Source organism: Argiope bruennichi, chromosome 10, assembly GCF_947563725.1.
Source record: "Argiope bruennichi chromosome 10, qqArgBrue1.1, whole genome shotgun sequence".
Taxonomy (NCBI): domain Eukaryota; kingdom Metazoa; phylum Arthropoda; class Arachnida; order Araneae; family Araneidae; genus Argiope; species Argiope bruennichi.
Genome location: NC_079160.1, coordinates 81,790,508 through 81,812,961, shown reverse-complemented (window position 1 = coordinate 81,812,961; position 22,454 = coordinate 81,790,508). Strand labels below are relative to the sequence as shown.

The window sequence follows — 22,454 nt, the reverse complement described above, 5'->3', positions numbered from 1 at the left end:
TTGTAGGATTTAAAAAAAAACACATCTTATAATACTATAATCTGTTTATATGATTAAAATAAAACAATTAATTCGAACATTAATTAACTGCAAACAAAAATAAGCATTTTTCTTTATAGAAATCTGTGCTGATTTCATTGAATATAATAAATAAAAGATGGATTTAGGAATTATTTCCATTTTTTGATATCGAAGAATTTGAGAGAAATAGGACTTTCGATACTTCCACAATCTCCAAATTCGTATACTTCAAGGGAAATATCACATTTAAAAAGTTTTTTTATAAAAATCAATTCATGAAGTATAAAATTAATAACGTACAAGCTAATTAATTCTGTATGCAGTGAAATATTCAGACAAAGGAGATAATGTACTTGAAGAATGCAAAGATTAGTGACTTTTTCTCATTTAATATCTTTTTTGGTGAAAAAAAAAATTCACTTCACTACATTTTTTTTGTCATGGCCAAAGCAGGAAAATAAATTAAATCAAGGTTAGGTTCTTCACATCTTCTCTTTAATAACTGGGACCATAATTTCGTTTATATTTAAGGATCTGATATCAAGAACTATATCAATTTCAATAATCTATCTTGTTGATTTTTAGTTTAACGGTCATTTTCGCATTACAAGGATAAACAGAGATAGAAGTCTGCAAAGAGATTAATTTTAATCCAAAATTGCCGACATTCAGCTTCTAAAGGTATCGTACTCAAGAACGTCTTATCTAATGGACTAATTGGTGCATCTCTAATAAAAGGCCGCTTAAAAATTTATTATATAAGTTTTATTTTAATTTTGTGGCAAAAAAAATTATTTAATTTATATTTTAAATGTGTTAAAATAAAAATTTGATTAGGACTTTTAATTTGAGAGCAACCAAACTTATTTAAGCTTTATATTAGTTTAAGGAATATTCATACAGAGTCAATAGATGAAGAAATGCGTAAACTATACGTGTAGTAGAACTTGCTTATATTATTAGTGATAAAGTGGATTTCTATTGGAAAATGTTAAATCGTTATCATGACAGAAAATATTTATTATTATATTAATATACACAACTTCTATTATTATTAATCTTATGTTAAAATAGGCAAAGGATACCCAATATAATTGTAATGCATCAGATCTAATTCTTCAATCATACAATATAACATCAAATGAATAATTTTGTATCAATTAAATAAATATTCAGAATTTTTGTAAAATAAAATACAAAATGTTTTCATCTGGTTCATCATACTTATTTAAATATTAAGTATATTATTGCATTTTTGTATTAAATAGATATATAGAATAAAAAATACTTTTTTATATATTGTAACGTTTAAAATTTGGTCATATATACAATTGAAAGAGGGAACGGAAACTATGTCTAAAAACTTCATTTTGTAAAATATGCTGGACTTGGAATATTATAAAGCTTTAACCAGGAAACAGTTGGTTTGAAAATATTTTTCGCTCAGATTAAGAATATTTTCAAATCTTTATATAGGTTGCACTTTACCTAAAACAACGATAGAAAGCAATGTTACATATTGTGAAAAAAAAAATTACGAATTAATGAATTTATTATGCAGCAATTAAATCGGCATTATTAAAAAAAGGATTGTTTACTCTTTTAGAATAAAAATGTTATTCCTTAAGAATTAAATAAGTGTTTACTCCTGCATATCTCCACCTCAGATATGGGGATAAAAAGCTTCCTATATGGGGGTTGTATCTCGCTACCTAGTTGGGTTAGAAATGGTGGGGGATTGGCTACCCTTTTCAGAATAACGGGACATGCCTCCGACGGAAGGGGTTATAACCATGACCGGTGCAGGATTTTAGGATAGTTCCATTTTTAGCCATAGTTCCCGTTTATGCTATCACGACATTCGATCATTCAATTTTTCTGAATGCCTTCGAGAGGGCCGGAATAGCCATTTTGGTTACTCTTTAAGAAAGTGAATAAAGCATTTTGGTACGTTAATTATTCCACGAATTATTGACAAATCGCTGATCAAAATTCCAGAATTTATTCTTCATTTTTGTTATTCAATTAAATATCTTAAGAAATAATTAATGCTGAATTAGCGTTGTTAACATAGAAATCGATCCTTGAATGACGTATATTAATTTCAAGTTGCTGCTATTCTCTGTTTACGAATTATTCTAACAACAAACAGACACATATATTTTCTTCTTTTTTTGTTTCATTTTATAGATTTTTTCCCAAAAAAAGTTTTTATTAATAAGTATGCCATATATTTACGAATTTTTTTCAATAGAGGTTTCAACACTATAAGTTAATTTATCTGTCGAAAATGCTTTTTATGATATAATCTCATTATTTCAATGTTAAATAAATAAGAAATTATATCGACAATTTCCTCTGTTTTAAGCAAAATTTTTCTCCACGATTTTCATAAAGATTATTTTAATTATATCCATTCATCGCGACGGTAAGTCGTGAAAATATGCATTTCATGGTTGGCAGATCGCGCATTTGAATTTGGTGATCCGTTTAAACGCTTTTCTTATCCTCTCTGATAAGAAAAATCAATTTATTGTAATATAAAACCTCTAAAACTGAAAGTGGGTGCCAAACGGGAAGATAAAAAGTTAATAGTTTGCTTTATTTAATTTTCTAATAAATTTGAGAATTACCCTATATATTGCAATTTCATTGCGAATAATCTGAGATTTTCTCAATTTTTTTTTCTTCACTGCAATGATTCTTGAATTTTTAGTACTTGGAACTCAAATTTGCATGATATTTTGAAATATACTTCCCTAACTGCGATTCTTGTTGATGTTGAATAATTTACTTCAGAATGCTCTTTATTTATCTGTTTCGAAGAAAACAAGAGAAAGTTTTAAGTATGAATCTTTTATCTTAATAGAATGCTAGTTTGTGGTTTTAATAATTTTTTTTCTCGATTTGTCAGATTTTTTAAATATTTGTTTAATTTTCTTAATTTTTATTCCTTTCCTCTTTGTAACTTCGCGCTCATGAGGTAGGAAATCATTTTATTTTATTAATTCTTTTCTATGAGCTTTCATAAACTTTGAAAAAGACGACAAATATTTAATCCAAATTTGCTTAATAGCGCACTAAATTATTTTTTTAACATTACTTTATAGTTTCTTTAAAATACTTCACATACTCTGCGCTACATATAAAATGGATGTTCTTGAAACCTGACTTGCTCAGTCTTGAAGAGAAAGGCAGCTGTTCGAGTGGCGACATTTTGTTCGCTGTTCATAGTAATAATATTTCAATCAGCGTTATATAGTTGTGGACAATAGAATAGCATATTTTTGCTTAACAATCGATTACCACGTTTCAACAAGTGAATTTTTTCCCTCAGATTCGTGTTCCATAGAAGTTATAGTTCCTTCGCCTACTGCAATCTTACCTCAGGTTAATCTTCCCTCAAGAGGGTCTTAGATGAAATTCAAACCACATAGTAATCCATAACGGGCTCGTTTCAAAACATATGAAAAATATTAGAGTAGTGAGCGCTATTATGAAATCCACACCGCTATGATTTAAGACATTCAGCAGATCTTCAACGCATAAACAGAATGCAAAATGCAATTTTTCATTTATAAATATCATGAATTTCTGTACAGTCACGAAACTTTAAATGATTATTATTTCAAAAAGGCACATATTTTAAAATTTTTCTGATATTTTGCAGCATACTGTACTTTGAAAAACAGATGGAAAAATTTACGAAACACTCACAACTATGCAAAAAAATAGCTGATAGAGGCATAAAAGCACTTTTAAGATGCAACGCTCAGCTATTATATTTTGAAATTTTATTTGAATTCTTCTGCAAAAAGTAAATATTTATCTAAAATTTATTTTTTTAAATAAATTATCTTTAATTTTTAACTCAAAATAATATAATGGATTTTTTTTTTCTTATTAATAATTCGAATTTAATTTTTCGAACAACTTCATTTTAGAATATAGCCAAAACTTTACAAAACTGTAGACAAATGTTTTTAGAAAGAGTTTCATAAACTTGGAGCCTCGACCACCCGTGGTGTTATATATTGTGAGGACGTGCCCACTGATATTACATGCATTTGTCAATTTTTTTTTTTTTTTTTGCTGTAATGACATAATGACATCCAATTTTAAAGAAGCACTAGGGCTATTTTGAAACTGACCCCAAATTTTGAATCTCGATCAGACGACGAGGACGACATCTCAGCTGACGCCTCCTCTCCAAGCTTCTCCACCACATTGGCAGGATTTCATTTTGGCATGGATTTAGTGTGCACACCAGGTTCATTTGCACGTAGCTTCTTCAGTGGAATCGAATTTAAAACTTGAAATCCTCAGTCCTAAAGACGAGACCTTAGCCTACTGGGTTCATCAAAATTAGAAATAAAAATTATTAAAAATCATCTTATAAAGTTTCCTTGACTGAATTTATTACTGTCCATTTTTAAAAGAAATTATGTATTAATCTCATCCGCTGCACATAGCTATTTTCTTTAAATTAGCTTCAATAAAGAATAAAATTAGTTTTAATCTTATAAAATGTATATCATTAATTAAAAATAAAGTTTAAATGATAATTCTTATATATTTTCTTAAAACAACTTGTTTTATAAAAAAAATATAAGGAAATCGTCCTGAACGATGAGGTGAGGAGAATAAAAACCGTAACCGTATGCCTCAACTGCCCCGTAATTTATTTCCTATTACTTATGTAACTGATTCAACAGCTGAATCCGAATGGCAATGGAAATGGAGTTTTATGGTAGCATTTTAATACGAGCTTTGAAGTGAGAAGAATAGCAGGATGGCATTTTGAGTGCAAACGTGTCCCACATAGCGGATCATACGCCCGCGGAATATGTCGAGCGTTTCACATCCGGTCCACTTAAATATTAAAAGCGCGCATGTCTTTAGGTGTCTGAAACGCATCCGTCAGATGAGTTCTTTAAAACATTGCCGTGGATGGGAGGGACGACATTTTTTTCTTTTTCCTTCATTTTAAATATCGCGGGATCGAAGCTTTTCAACAAATGCGTGAAATTATACAAACGCAGGGAAAGAAAGCGGATTTGTACTTGGATAGATCGGCTCTCTGTGGTTATTTTGCACTTAAATCCCCAGGGTTTAACTGTCTGTGCCCTTTCCTGTTTTTTTTACATATTTATTTTTTTTTTCATTAGTTTCCGGATGGTTGAAAGAATATAAGAAGGAAATTATTTGAACTAAGTTAGTCGAAAAATTCAGCCAGTATCGAGTAAGTTGATAAATGGACAAGTTATTAAATTATTAGTAGTAAGATTAACTCAAAAATATAAGTGCTGTGAACAAAATTGATCTGCAACTTGTTAGAGAGTCGTATAGGGTATACGATTACATATTCTGTTTTAGTAAGCTTTTAAATATGAAAAGATATGATTTTTTTCCCCTTGGGGCAGAATGGTAAAGAAATAACGAAGGATAAAAATGCCTATAGAAAATTAGTGTTTGTAATTTTTTTTTTTTTTTTTTTTTTGTTAGAGTGTGTTTATGCGTCTAGAAAGGGATGAGGAAGGGAGTATTATTTACTTCTTATGATACATGGGCATAAATGTTTATATTTTTATAATGTTATGTACTTTTTTTATTTCCAAGTATCCCATCTTTTATTAATTTTTAAGAATAAATTTTTCAACAAAAATTAGTGATTGGTGTGAATAATATGCATATTAAAAGTTGATGTTTCAGATAAATTTTTCAATCTATAAAAATTGGAGGATTTTTTTTTTTTTTTTTTTTTTTTGCTGATATATTATATTTTAACATAGTACAGGCAAATAAGATTATCTCATATATTAAAACTTGCTGAATAGCAAGGTGATATTTTTAATTTTATAATTTCATATCTTCTGGATAATTTTATTTATAAGCGAACAATGTGTTCTTAAATTTCAGCTTTTCCTTTTCTTTGGATTATTATCTCATTTTTCTTCAGATATGTCTCTAAATTCTGATGAAATATTTTTAATTATATTTTTTCTGAATGCGAATAAATGGAATAAAGGCTAAAGACTTGTTAAATGTAGAAGGTGTAAATTTTTATTTTATTTATATGAATTAAATTGATCTTATATAAATTAAAGTATTTAATATTGTTTCTTGAAAAAAAAAAGTTTCTTTTTTTTTTTTTTCAAAGAAAGAAAACAAAGAAAAAGTTTTTTGATCATAAATGTTTTATAAACTTTAACAGTCATTGAGGCATTATGGTACTGGTGCTGACATCTGTTGGTTGCTTGATAAAATACAAATGTAGTTTTTTACGGCTGTCCTTGGTGGCAAAAGAGAAAGAAAAATAGCAGGAAAAGTTGTTCAGGAGGATGGGCTCTATCACTTTCAACAAAATGGGAGTTATTATATTTACATCATTGTTAAGATGTATTCATATGTTCTTTAAAAAATTGTTCAAATGTTTATAAGCGATATAAAAGCAGGGAGGGCAATAACCCTAAACGAAACATTATGAATAATTGACAACGAAATTAATTTAAAGGATCACAAAATAAAATATTTGCAAAATAAAAAATTATTCAATAACTTCTTAACATCATTAAGATCACAAACGCGCGCGCACACAAACTTCCTGAAGGCAATTTTTTTGGCTATTAACAAATGAAATGGTTTTAACAACATATAATTGGCTATAAAACAAATAATCGGTTATAATTAAGGACAAAAAGTAAATAATAGCTTAGGTAGGATAAATGACGAACGGGATAAGACACAACTTTTTCACCGTTTTTGATAATCTTGATAAGGGTTAGTAAGATTAGTAAGACTACAGCTGCAATGCTATTTTTTCACCCATTAATCACACATAGCTTTCCAAAGGAGCATAAATGCTTTAACGCTTTTTCTCAATGGCGCCTCCGAAAAATTTGTGCCCAGGATTCTCTAACCCCTTATCCTCCCATCGCTAAAGCTGCAATTAAATCTATTACTCGTTTCCGGATTCTTCATCTAGATATTAATTTAGAAAGAACTCAAAAGAATTGCAACAATGACAAAGAAAAAGGTGCGATATCAGCGTTATAAATCTGCAAGTCAGATTGTAGTGCTAACATTTCAGCTTTTCAGTTTGTTTCTTTTGTTAGACCTGGGCAAAAAAAAAAAATTAAAAATTTTAGTTAATGTTTTAAATTAATAAATGATTAAATGAAAAGTTTTTTTTTATTGAATTAAATCCCACTTGAATCTTAAGTTGCCAATTTTGAGAAAATAAGAAACTTTGAAAAACAAATCTTTTTTTTTTTTTTTTCACTTTATGATAAGAATTTCATCAACAATGTTTAAAAATATTCTGTTATCACTCTGTTTATCTTGATGATATCTTTTATGCTATTTATAATGGAAAATAATTTACTTTAAATCATTAAATAATATCTCATATTATGACCAGATGACATAGCTCTTAATTTCTATCCATTTCAAGAGCCGAGCTCATTAGTAAAACAATATCATTTATAAAACTTCCATACCACATTGGTGTAGGATTATAGGATGAATCTTTCTTAAGTTATTATTATTTAAATTAAGATAGACTAAGATATTTTATAGCAAAATAATTAAATAGGAGAAATTTCATTGATTTTTTTTTTAACTTTTCCCCATAATTTTGATTATATTTATCTTTAAAATAGTTCTTTTCTAAATTACTTGACGAACTTATGTTTATACCCAATATATGATGAGCGAAACTTTTGGAAATAAATTTCATAAACGCTTACTCATACCGTCAAATTTACTTTTCAAGAATCTTCTTCCTCGTAAATCAGATATAAGCTTTTACCAAAAGTTTCTAGCTGCGATTCAATACACTGACTATTGAAATATAAGCCGCTGATTAATATTTCGCTTTTACACAAATATTTAGAAACTAATGTTATTGGATTAAATTAAAATGCAACTGAACTTCATACGTATTTAAGAATAAAGCACTCACCTAATTAACACTTATTGAGCTGAAAATACAAATTATTTCAATACTCAAGATTAATGAGTAGTTTCTTTTGGCCTGGTTTTACACAACAAATAAAATGAAATAAGCAGAATTTATGTCGCTACAACTATTAAAATACATAAATTAATTTTTTCTGTGATTAGCCATTTAAAATATTCAAATTTCAAAATAATTTTAGTTAAGAATCTTAAGAATGCTGAATTTAAGTGAAAAAACATTTGAAATTTTAGGTATCAGTTACTAAGAGCAAAAATGAAATTATATGATATTGTAGTGTTACAGTTTGTAATATATATGAATTTCTCAAAGGATATTTTCCTAGGTTATTGAATCCTGGAAATAATTAAGAAAAAATATTAATTATGAGAAAAAGTAATAATTTTCTCCGCAGAAGTAAATACTTTACAATATCGAGACATGACAAAATAAACAGGAATTAAGAAGATTAAAGGATTAAATTGGATTTATATCTTAACTATATATACCTCAATAATTAAAAGATACTTCTTAAAGAACTGGAATTTCACAAACATATCTGAAACAGTTCTGAGTGTCTATCCATTGTTTGTTTTAACTTGTAACAGAAATGTAGACAGGCTATAGTCAAATCTCTTTCAAGAAAATATTACATTTAGGTGCAGTTGTAAAAGAAAGTTGTCCCCCTCACAAAGTGCTCTTCGCTAATGATTATTATCTCCGCTATCAGTAGCTGTATATTCAAATATAATAGAATATTAGAAAGAAATGCTTGTTGTATATTGAAGGAAAATAACAATCGAAATCTCGTCATCTATTACGATATATGACGTCCGCTCAGAAAATACTTCATAATATTTAAGCGATTTGCATGATAAAATTTCTGTCTGGTATAATGAATCTCGAATTTTTTAATGTTATATAAGATAATTGCACTAATGAAATTATTATCGTATTCTGATTTAACGGACCATAATGGATTAACATGCTAAGAAATTAAGCATGGTGCACAAGAACTGATATTTTTTTAGCTAAAATTTCGCCTGATTCATATATATACTAACAAAATGTCTTTTATCAGACCAGTTTAGAAAAAAACAATTCTTAACATGTTAAAGTATTCGAATCGTTACGACTTTGCCTTGGGCAATATTAAACCAGCGAGAATGAATTTCCTTCTCATATATGATGCCATATTATAAGGATTTTCATGTTTAGTTTCATCGTAACAATTCCAAAATATATAATTTTGAAACTGTTCCGCTGACTTATGTCCGTTTGATACATTTATATAATTTTAGTGTCAATACCACTAATTGAATATAATTCAACCAGAATTTGCAAATTTGAATTATCCTATACATAAGCACATTAGTAAACAAATAATCTTCAAATTGATCCCTTTGATCTAAAATTTAATACAGATTTACAATTCTGATTATTAAAAATATAGTTTAAATTCCATCACTTCAAATGCATTTCAGTTCCATCAAACTTTTAGATATCTATTGCACCGATAAATTATATATATATATATATATATATATATATATATATATATATATATATATATATATATATATATATATATATATATATATATATATATATATATATATATATATATATAATGACTCAGTGAAATCTATAATCAGAAAACTTATTAAAAAAACTTGAGATTATTTTTTAAACGATTATTGCACTTTCTCCTTGTATACATCAAAAGCGAGAAAGTCAGGAACGATAAAAGAAAGCTCCTAGACATGACACTATATACGGTGATATTAAGCTGCAAATTTAGATTCTTTATTTGAGTATAAAGGGAACCAAAATAGAAAAATACGTAAATGGTTTATAATTACTGGAATTATTACACATGCTTTTTAGTAGAGTCCAATTTTTTAAGCTATAAATTATATTTTAACAACAAATTTTTGAAATAATAAAAGGAAATAAAATTTATATCACAGGATATGAGCAGTTCCAAATCTTTTTACTTGGAATTTCGCAAGAACTGATGAGATTTTTTTTAATTTTAAAAATTGAATCGGAAAACACGTAGTGATTGTATTCAAGAAATTACTCTTAATTATGACGTCATTAAGCACATGAATTAAGTTGAAATATCATTACACTGACAGAAAAACTATTTGAATATTTTTTTAATCAAATAATTTTTAATTTTAAAATGTCATCTTTATGAATTAACTAAAATAGAAATAAAATCTTCATATCCACTATCCTTTGCATAATTACTGTTGATATTGGATTGATTAGAATGCTTCATTGAAAGTTATGTTTTTGTATATCTGATAAATTTTTGAAAGAGTTCGTTTATGTCTTTTCATAAAAATATCTGAAATAACATTCTTTCCCATGTTTGCTACACTGTCTAAGAAAGAGGAGAAATCCTCCAATTAGCTTAGGCCGTTTCCTCGAGGTAACTATTTATTGACTTATAGTGATAAAATTCTAAGTCCTTTTATCTTGGTTATTTTATATGTAGAAAAAGAATTTTTTTATTTAAAATTTTAACATACATTTCATGAAATATGATTGACTAGGGAACTATATAAAAATAGAGAATTCGTAATTTTTTCAATATCACATTTACAGACTCAAACAACAAATATATATATATATATTTTATGATATTTAGAGCGTTCTTTCAGTCAGAAATATTTGCTTATATCTATTTAACAAAAGATATTAGGTTATGCTTAGAATGTATACAATTAGGATTAGAAATATAATAATAGCAACTGATTTATATGGTTAGTATGAAATGAAATCAGAATATTCTCGTATTAGTTTTAATCTTAACATACTACCCAGTAAATGTTAGTCCAACCAAAACTAAGCACACGTGCTATGATGTATATTTAAAATGTAATGCACCATATCAATGAGCAGAAAATGTTGAGGGAATGTTTGGGTATAAAAAAATTGCATCATGATGGATGTTATACCACTAAGCCGAGATTCAAAAACAGTTTGGTTCTATAAATGAAAAATACTGTATGGGGCATTTATTATTTAACTGTTGGAAAGGATTTTTACTGTACAGACCACTCCATCCTAGCCGTCAATCAATATAGCAGTTCATAGTTTCAGGTATTCTACGGTTTCTACGTTGCGAGAAAGCGATATTATACAACGTTGCCAATTATATCGAAGATTCAAATTTTTTGAACAAGCATTATTTTGCACCAGGTGTCATTAGATGGTTACCACTAATCGATACCCAACCTCCCATTTTTCCCCCCTTATTACAAAATAAAACATGTAAGTAAAAAATATGAAGTATTGTTACATTTTACAATTAAAATAAATTATGGATCTTAAAATTTTATACAGTGATTCTTTCATAACAATCATTTCTATACTTAAGAAATTTGTTGAAATTTTAAAATTCTAATCAATTTTTGAAATAACATATATAATTATTGTTTTCTGATGATGATTCCATTATTAGTTTCATATTAACAATGCATAACGATAATATTTTATTTTTCCATTTTTTATTGTATTAAAAAATTTTCATCAAGCAGAATATTGTATATGTAAGCAATTTGTTAAAATTCGTATAAAGAGAGAGTCCAATTAAGGAATAAATATAGATTTACTTATCAATTTATTGGATTCTGTATTTGCATGGAGTATTGGCATTTTACAGTAGTTCAACATTATCCAAATTAAAAAATAAATTATATTAAAACTAAAAAATAAATTATAACTGAAATCAACCGCTTGTAGTTTATTCGAAATGAGAAGAATATGAACTTAAGAAATTTAATTCCGAATTAAAGAATTTTGATGTTGATTTTTTTTTAGTATGATTAAGTATGAATGATGTTTTCTCTTATTTTACAATAAAAAAAATTTACACTATAATGTAGTATTTACACACGTTTTAATATGAAATGCATCATCTTTTTTTCCTTTCTCACATCTGTATTATTTCTGTGTTTTGGCTGTATTAATTGTAAACTGTGATTCCTAAAACACCATACAATAGAAATGATTAAAATTTTCTTTTTGTTGTTCTTCTTTGAGTATTTAGTAAGGCGATATGATTGCATTTGAGTTTTGTACCAGAAATATAATATCTCATTGTAACAACAAGTTATATTCAGGAGAAAATTTAAGAAGTATGTGAAACATTTATTCAAAGGCTAATCACAGAAATCAGTATCGCTTATACAGATTTAGGTTTAAAGGTTTATCTTAGAAATCAGTATCGGTTGATGACTATTCAAAGTAAAATACTATTTTGTTCCAATTTTTACTGAATATTTTCTTTTAGATTCACTGCTATTTATTTGTCAAATTTATTACTGCACCATATTCCCATTTTTTTTTTTTATAAGAAATATGTGATTTGCTTTGAAAGTACAATAAAGAAACATAACAGACATTAAGAAGCAAGTGCTTTAATATAATCCATTACAGAAAGTATGGAAATTATTTACGAAGTAACGGATAAATTATATTAAAATCTTCAAACTATCATACACAGAAATTGGAATGTATACAGAAGCAAGATTTCTTTCCTTAAGTCACTCCAAAGGCGTTATCAGCGGCGTAAAAAAAATGACACACATTCACACATAACATGCACACGCGCGCATTCACACTTACCGGCGTTAGTCATTCACACATCCGATGTGGAAAAAAAAAAAAAGCAATGACAAAATATACACAGTTCAACAAATATAAATTCACTGTCCAGATGCAGTGTAGAACTTTGGCTATAACCCTGTCACATATACTCCTTCTCATAGATGGCGCCACAAACTTCATCTCCCATCACTGCAAGTCGGATGGTGATGCACTAAAGATGATGACTCTTCTTTGCTCCCAAAGCACAGTACGATAGCTACCGTACGTGACAGTTTATGAGTTCATTTCTTTTGGACGGAAGTTAGTTCATGTTGACGCACGAGGAGGAGGCATTGGAAAAAATAGTCAGTAGGAAGAAATTGCGTCTTAGAAGAAGGAACAACAATTGGTCGGAGGGACGTGCTGCCCGCAGCGAGGACTAGCCACCAGAACTCATTTTTTAAATTATTATTTTTTTTCCCGCCTCTAAACACACATTTTTTTTATTAGTTTTCCCTTATTAATATTTGACTTAGACGCTGATCACAATCTCGGTTTCTTTCACAGCTTTCCAAAAGAAGCAGTTGTCTGAAATAGTAGATTAGCGCATAAAAGAGCTTCGAAAGAGTCATTTTTCCATTTAAATCGGAACTTTTACGCATTTAATTTGAAATACAGATTTAATTATTGAAAAAAACTAACTGCGCAAAATACTTGAACATTATATTATTGATTTATTTACAATTGCAATAACAGGTTGATGCTAATAGAAACAATGAAAACTTTGTTATGAAAACTGACTAGTTATTCAAAATATCCAAAAACATTCGGTTGCTTTTTTTTACAAAAATTAAACAGACTAAAGTAATTTTCAATACATTAATATTTAAAAAATTCAATGCATTTGTTAATTATGTTTTTAAATGTTGCCCCATTAAAAATGAGATATTTTAGCGGACTAACATTTGCGTTTAAAATATCAGTTCCGAAATACGCATAAAACCTGGTTATTTTCTTTTAAAAACCTGGCTTCTTTTAAACAGTGAAGCACGAGCTCAGAAATTTCAGACAACTTGTTGCTTTTGGCAAGAGTGCTGTCCAAGAATTGAGAGGAAGAAAGGTTTGCATCAATGTCTGTGAGACTGTTCTAGCCTGTGTGAGTAGGAATGTTCCCGCCTGTGAGGATGACGGAGCTCTTGTTGATGTGGGCAAACACAATGTCCCTGTCTTTGTGGACAGTAATGCTCTTGTGAGTTACAATGTTCGAGGTAAGGTGACTGACTGACGATGGCGACTTGACACTTTTGCGGCGACGTCAGGCTCTGGACCTCCTTGCCAAAGAACTGTCGCCACCGGAAAACGGAGTTTAACCAGTCGTTGGAATAAGTCTTGCTTTTTATCTCCGCTTCAGGCGTCTGTAAAAATTTTTTAAAAAAAAGTTGTTAAATTTGATCTTAAAATAACATTATTTTTATCAATAATATATCAAATGCAAATGACTGCAACAGTAATTTGATATAAAGACTCATATTTTAAATCGCATAAAACAGCTGATGTTTAATCAAATTTGTGGCTATCCAGATAGTCATAAAAATGAGCATAAAAGGTCTTTAATTTTAGTTATTTCTATGAGTAAAGAAATTCTTAGATTAATTTATTGATTGATTAGAATAATTTGTCATTTCTGATATTGCTACAGTGACTTTCTGTAATTTTAAAACGAGGTCAAATGATAAAGTATCAAACTCATCCAAAATTAAATTAAATTGACAAGAATACAACGCATGAAACAGATAGTTAGTGGTTCTCAAATTAAGAGTACAGACTATCGTTGGAATTCTTTTACCCATCGTTAATCAGGGTTTATATAACTTGTTAAATCTCTAGTCAGAGATAAGACTCTTTCTATATATTTTCAGTGTTCTAATAAACATATTATATGCTAGATGTTTTTCATAAATAAGGTTTTGGCTGAGCAAATATCCTATTTTGACTGTTGTAGACCTTTTTATAAATTCTTTCAGCTTGATATCGATTAACATTAATTTTTTTTAGCATGATAATGCTTATGGGATCCTATAATATCTGTAAATTATATTTTAAATTACACATGATACAAAAATCGTTCAAAACATTTAATAAACCAGTCCATTGAATTTTAAATAGTCACATTTGACAAACAGTTATTTCTGGGAGAGTAGGGTTTTTCTAAAGAAAGTATTTCTCAAAATTTAAAATAGATTTTTAATTAAAAATTAATCTGAATGATAACGTTTTTCTTCAGAACACATTACCCCATAAAAACTATTTTTACACTACTTTACAATTTTTTAAAAATAGCTTTTCCTTATTTTAATTTTATTTTTTTATAATTGAAAAACTGTATTTACTTATATTTAACAATACATTTTACTGTATTAATTACTGAAATTATAATGCTCACGTACTGCGGCGATATTAAATACATTCGTTATCTGTATTATATAATTTAGAAGACATCTTAAAAATAAATTAAAGATATATGAAGGCTCGGTCATATCGGAGGCTTTGTCAGTAATGGTTTTAAACAAAAGATTTGAATTTTCTTTAAATTATTTTTAATTACGAAAACCATATTTGAAGTATTCCTATTCTCTGTATTTCGTACAATCCTTTTCCAGTAAAAAGAAATTTCCGCAACTCCAAGCGTATATTATGCAGGAAGGAAGGTTAAAATACTTATTTATGGAAAGATAAATGATTATAGATATCAGAATTAATGATAAATTCTAATAAAATGTTCTGAATCAAAAACGATTCTCTCAACTATTAAATATTATCTAGAAATCTGAATTGAAAAGTTTTAAGAAGCGTTTATTTCAATAGTAATTTGCTCCATGCACATTAAATAGGTCAAGTATACCAAAAAATTGTTTACAAACTTAAAAGGAAGATAAAACATACAAAGACAAGTCATATTTATTAAAGAACACGAGGTCTCAAAAGCAACTTTTTTTCAAAGAATTAACTAAAAGGATAGAGCAGATAAAATTTTAACACTGATTCAATGGAATATAAATAAGAGCACAGAAACCCATGAATAATCGCAATGCAAGTTCCATGGAAAAGAAAGCATCACAAGCTATACGCATCTTGACAAATACGATGATAGCAATAGGAAGTAGCATCAACTTTAAATACATTTAATTTGAGTGTTCAAAATACTAGTTTCTCATGTTGTTATTCATGCAACAATGTTATTTTATTGTCATGAATTTATATATCATAGATCCGTGTCGTGTACTTTATTCAATGTATTCTTTTCTTTGACTTATTATTTTTATAATTACTAAATATTTTACACTTGCGAACCCATGTTTTATTTTAAAACTTACTTGTATTTTATATTATTGATCTATCCTTAAAGTTTGTAAATGAATTTTTGGGACACCTTGTATATTAATCCTATTGGTAATTTTTAATTATACAAAAAGAAATTTAAGTGTATTGGCAGTTTTCTGTAACTTTCCTAGGCATTTCTGGATTTGTTTCTCTTTTTCGTATATATTTTTTTAATTTTAGAAAATTCTGTAGTTATATAAAAATGATTTTCTTAATCTTTTATTTTAAAAGTGTTGTATATATTATAAATAATGAAATTAAATTATTAAAATAAAACTAAAAGGGATCCATTCATATGCAAACATTAAAAAAGCAAAGGCATCTGTTGAAGAAATATTTCCTATTTCATTCGTGATTTCGATTTAAGAGGGGAAAAAAGGCAACCAGGGTGGGAGGAGGTTGAAATCGAGTTGTTTAATAAGTATTTTACCATGAGGTGGGGATGTGGTTGTACTAGTTGTTGCTGGATCCTCCCCAGTTCCGGATCCGGATAGTAAGCGACGTACCTCCTCCGCAACCGCCTGAAATATGAAAAGCATTATTAAACAAATTCTTATTTATGTATCAACACAATATTAATATTTTTTAATGTTCATCACATACATAGTGGTTTAATTATGAAGAAAAGTATACGCATTTTTCTTGTCATTACCAGTATAGGTGAACCTGACAATCTGTATGATCTAGAACTAAAATTTATTGCCAAATATTTATTTTCAGTAATTTCCAAACATTCATTAATTTTCAAGTTCAAAGAAGTCTTATTATTAACTAAAAATATACTTAAAATTCAGTAATTTATATCGCTTTCTCAATCTAGATCAAAATGTTTTTAAATTTTGGTTACCAATTCTAATTGGGAACCAAATAGTATAGATGAATTTTGAGGTTGTGAAACCTTTACAAAACGTGCTTTTGATCAGGCAAAAGCGCAAGCCATTTGATTTTAAATATTTTATCAAAGTATAACAAATAACTATATGTAGCTAAATTAATAACTGGCTTATATTTATACTTCATTAGCTTTTTTTTATTCGGCATAAATATACCGATAAAAGAAGCTACAAAGGAGTCGCGGAATTCATTCATTTATTATTTTTTTAGCAACAAAACAGCTGTGAATAAAGAAAGTTTTTAAATCTCTGAATTAGTTTCATATCGTACAACTTCTAATAAAAATAACGCTTTATTGAATGAGAAAAAAAAAAATACTTGCACTAATAAATACATTTTCAAATAAAATAGTATTATAAAAATTTTAACAATAAGTAACATTATTGAACTATTTTTCATTGCATTTATGAAAAGGAGAATAGCGTCTCAATCAAAAGGCGGAGGGAAAAAATTTGAAAGCGATTAGAAATACTAAATAATACCGTAGAAGTTTCTTTAACAATTAATAATAATTGTGCGAAGGAAAACGGTTAACAGAAATTAACATTGCTGGTTAGATAACATTATCAACAACAGCTTACATTTATAGTTTATATTTTCCTTGTAAGCATTTGTGTGATGGAGATGAGAAAAGGTACTTACGTCGTTAGATAGTAGATGAGATAGAATAAAGCTATGATTAAGATTACTATTAGCAATCCACCAGCTATTCCCGCTCTTTGAATCTCTCTCTCTCTGCTGGCTGTGGAAAGAAAGGACGAAATATAAGTTACAGATATCTTTAAAATTACTTTTAGTGCTAATGGTCAGAAATGGCTCATTCGTTTCTCGAAATAAATTTGAACTGAAACAGAGAAAAACACGCCTATCAATATATCATTTACTACATGCGGCACACATATACGATATATGCGTTACATATATCGAAGTGTGCAAGTTTTTCTGTTATTGAGATGGCATCTTAAAACAACTTGAATACATTAATTCGTTTTTTGCTTTTTTTTAACTTGGTTACTTATAGCTGTATGCAAACGATATTATTATACATTGCAATCGATTTTTTTGTTAGTCGAATGCTAGTTAAAAAAAAATATATATATACTAATTTAGCGAATATTCAGTAATTCTCAAAACTGTTTCAGATACCAATTTGATATTAACAGATTGTTTCCACCATTTTTTATTAAATTTGAAAATTAAAAAATTTTGATTTGAAAAATTTAAAATAATTTTATACTAGAAAAAATTTCTCAGCTTTCGAAAAATTGTGACCATTTGACCATCAGTTTGTAAATTGGTGCAATAATAATAATTATGATAGTAATAATAATAATAATAATAATAAAGAACAAGGAGACGAAAAGGCTTGCCAATGCATTCGAATACAATTAATAAGTTAATAAAAACTACTATAGCAGATAAGAAAATAAATATCAAATAAAATTCATGTGTATTGCATTTTTCCACTAAAAAGATAGGAAGCAAAATATATTGATTTTTAGATTAAAGAAAGATCAAGAAATTATCATTAAATTTAAATTATGTAATTAGCTAATTTCTTTAAACTTAATTTTTTTATTATTCGTTTTTTTTATTTAACCTTTTATTCACTTTATATTTTACAAAGAAACAAAATAATAGTAATAAAAAAGAAGGAACATTTTATTTTATTCTGTAAAGATAGATTTTGAAATAGAAGGCATAAAAAGAATGTTAATGTTAAAAGTGACAGAGAATCATGAAATAAAAAAAAAATCTTGCAAAAACTAACTTGTTTCGCTCAATAATATGCTCGTCACTTGTGAAATGGCAGCAATTAAATAAATTAAAATTAATCTTTTAGAGCATGGAAAATAAATACAGTTATTAAGAACTAAAGGCGATGTTTGTACTTTATGATATATATATTTTTATTTTGGTCAGAATCTGCAAAATTTAACATTATTAGGAATTATTAACATTATTGAATTATCTTACAGGAATACTATTTATTGCAGTATTACTTATTCTCGTGACACGTCTTAGCAAAAATTTATTCAGATCTTCATCGATCATGGCTTTGCCCATTATTTTACCTTGTGAATAAAATAAATTTTTGAGTATTTTTAATCGGTTTTGAAAAGAGTTAGGAATATGCTGTATGGAAAGTGAAAAAAAAAAAATTGAAATTCGTTGATTCGAATTAGTTGAATTCGAATCAACTAACTCGAATTCGTTGGAATTTATGGACCGACTATTCAACTCAAAGGGGTTGGAAATTATATATGAGTGCTGGGGGGGGGGTATTTTTTAATCTTTCTTTTATCATTGAGTATAAGAGAATTCAAATTAGAAGAATTATCATCTTGTTATAACGAACAACTTTTGAACTAAATGTTTTTGATAGCTGCAATGGCTTAGAAGTTAGGAACTGAAAAATTGATTTCAACTCTTTGATTTTCATTATTTTTTTAATCTAAATTTGTGACATCACACTGAGAACCTCAATTTCAATCTTCTAGTCATAACTGCTATTATTAAATTGAAGATGGAAATGGCGGCTGCGGTGGGCTAAAATTTTCTCTTCCTTGTGTACCTCGTCATACAGAGTTTACCTTCATGTTTGCTGATATTTTTTTTATAAATTTTGCTCTAGACGAAATTGGCAATATGTCAGCATTATTGAAAGGGAAATTCATTTCATACATCTTTTTTAAAATACAGTATTTTCTTTTAAAATAGAAAATCAATTGATATATTCCATTTACAGAATTGCTGTTAATTATTATAACACTAGAGTGCAAGAGAGATAAATAACGTAACCAGATACTTTTTACCGACCAACCACTTGAGAGAACATCAAATGGTGCGTACTTACGGAGATAGGAACCGTCCAAATCTTTGAACTCACAACGCTGCCCCATATAACCATCCGCGCATCTGAAAGGAAGGAAAATCAAAATTGAAACACTAGTAATTTAATACTGGTAAGCTAAATAGTAAAATTGTATATAAATAGGTATTTAATTGAGATCTGATAATATTTTAAATGAGCTTAATTTGTGAATAAAGATTCAAATGAATTTTGGAAAAAATACATAAAATAAAATTTGTAATTTATAAAATAAATAAAACAATTGGTAAAGAAAATAATCGTTTTATTTATCTATATTTGATGGAAAGGAAATAAATTCAATGATTAGATACTAAGGAATTGCAGATTTTGATATGCATGAAGTAACTGTGAGAACAAGTTGAATTTTGAAACATAGGGGAGAGGGGAAGGCTGCTTGTTTGCAACTGGTAACCTTTGAACACTATATTTTATAGTGCAGCAGTTATAAACGGCTATATTGTATCACTCTTCTTAACTAAAATTAACGTCAATTAAATGAAAAATTTACAGACAAATGAATTTGTTTACATAAAAGTGTATATCTTTGGGGTAATGAAATAAATTAGAGCGTTGAGAAATTTAAATTTTTTAATAAAGGAAACGTCCCACTAAAATGCTTCCGTTTATAAGTTTTAAAGTTAAAACATTCCTTTAAAATGTATCGGAAAATTGATTTGCAAGCATAGTATAGCAGTGGTTAGTTGCCTTTACAAATAATAATAATTTTTTCTAAATACGTAACAACGGAAGACAAGTGATTTATTTCATTAAATTGAAATTAATCTAAAATAATATCATTATATTTTGTTCAGTTGTAGGATACAGAATTTTTTAAAGATTTTATTATTCTCAAACATACAATTCATGTTATTTCCAAAGAAAAAAATTTTTTTTATAAAATTTCTATTAAAATAGGAAAGATTTTTTTAACAATGTAATGAAATATTCGAATGTTGTTATAGCCGACAAATAATATTAAAATTACATGATATATATAGTATACCTTTTAGTGAAAATATCCATAAATGTGGTAAAATCTTATGTTTAGGTGACTTTTTTTAAAATATCGCTTTCTTTTAGTATAACTTCTGTTATTTATCAATTAATACAAATATTGTTTAAATGGACTGTAGAGTAAATGATCTATTAAAATCTATGCCATAAATTTTGAATCTGCAATGAATTAGAATTGTAAAATTCTAAAGAAAGAGTAATATTAACCAGTTAAATGCGTTCAACGTGGTGTATACACGTCAATACAAACCATTTTAGAAGGTCGGTGTAAAATTTTTTTTATCTAATAAAATTGATATCTTATTCGCTTTCTTACGATTTTTTTGCAAAATTTATTATGCAACCATTTGTATTGATTCGATGTATTTATACATTATTGCTTCCCTTTATAAAGGGTGACTTGAAAAACTTTTAAAAATAAATCCCGCGGTTAAATGGTAAGCAAAACTATTAAAAATTATATTTCATGCCAGTACTTTATTCAAGGTTTGATAATACAAATAAGATAAAAGGAAGATATCAATATGCACACTTACTCGCAATTATATAGGATGGAATCTCTTATCTTGATTGCGAAGCAGGTAGCTCCATTGAGGCAATACCACTTGGCATAGGCTTCGGGGCAAGCGTATGTCTCGAAGGTAACGTTGGGACGCGCTGTCGCAATGGTTGGTCGAGGTTTAGGTGTCGACCTTGAAGAACAGCACGCTGAAAAATTAAGTTTGATAAGTAATTAGACAAACAACGCTCATGTTCAAGAATAAAATAACATATATTCTTCATTGGATTGAAACTCAAAATTTAAAAATAAATCTAAAATTCAGACGTCGAAAGCTGCTCCTTTTGATTTGCATTAAAAGTTTGAGAAGACAATTAAATGATTTTTCCGAAAAAAATATTAAATTTGAAATTATTAATATATCAGATTACAGCACAAACAAAAGAAATTTTTCCCGAAATTTCAATATCCATGTCATTATCAACGAATAATGCTTTAAAATCTATAGTAAATTTAAAATAGAGGATAAAAAAAAAAAAACGGAAGGGGAAAGAATTCGAATGTTTCATGGGAAAAATGCTGAATAATTGAGGCATTCAATGGCATCCCTTTCTTGATAGAACACCGACACTGAGTTCGCGCCCCTCCCTCTAATGGTAATATCTCACTGGCTGTATTTATATAGCGGCACCAGAACAAATCTATCACAAACGCACCAGAACCAAAGAAGTAAACAAGAAACATAAGCGATCGACAGATACTACCGCGCAGCCCACACACGAATGTCATCCCCCTTTTTTCTCCACCCAGAATCATAAATAATAATGAACACACACACATCAAAAAAAAAAGTGCAATTCAGGATGAAGAAGAAAAGAAAAGGGGGGAAAAAAGAAAGAAAGAAAGCGGTCATCCACCAGCGATTTCCAAATGAAGCGATCACAGTCCGACAATTACAGGGCGCACGATCTCTTTGGAGAAAAAGAGAGCCCCGACGTGGCTGGGGCCTTGGGGGGCGTGGTAGCTGACAACAACCGAAGGGCGACGCCTTTTTGCGCCCGCTCTCTTCTTTGCAACCCGCAAACGAGACGCGATGCCTCTCACTTCGGTTCTTTTTTTTCTTTCTTTTTACAGTTCGACGTGGAAAAAAAAAAGCAAGAAAGAAAAAAGAAAGAACTGGACCACCTAGCCCCGTCAGCCCACCCCCGAAG

At 28.3% G+C, this 22,454-nt stretch overlaps 1 protein-coding gene across 4 annotated transcripts in view; it reads right to left on the bottom strand.

Moving 5' to 3' along the window:
* Window positions 1-12,415: 12,415 nt before the first annotated feature.
* The window catches only part of LOC129988369 (uncharacterized), a 158,063-nt gene continuing 148,024 nt past the window's right edge, over window positions 12,416-22,454 (bottom strand). For 3 of the 4 annotated variants that reach the window (XM_056096581.1, XM_056096580.1, XM_056096582.1), the window contains 5 exons: window positions 21,281-21,452; window positions 19,713-19,774; window positions 17,498-17,597; window positions 16,392-16,482; window positions 12,416-13,995 (listed from right to left, as the gene is read on the bottom strand). In XM_056096581.1, coding sequence (XP_055952556.1) covers window positions 13,708-13,995; window positions 16,392-16,482; window positions 17,498-17,597; window positions 19,713-19,774; window positions 21,281-21,452 — 713 coding nt within the window. In that variant the 3' untranslated portion in view covers window positions 12,416-13,707. Of the gene's footprint in view, window positions 13,996-16,391; window positions 16,483-17,497; window positions 17,598-19,708; window positions 19,775-21,280; window positions 21,453-22,454 lie in introns of all 4 variants that reach the window. The other variant, XM_056096583.1, reaches the window with a different exon arrangement.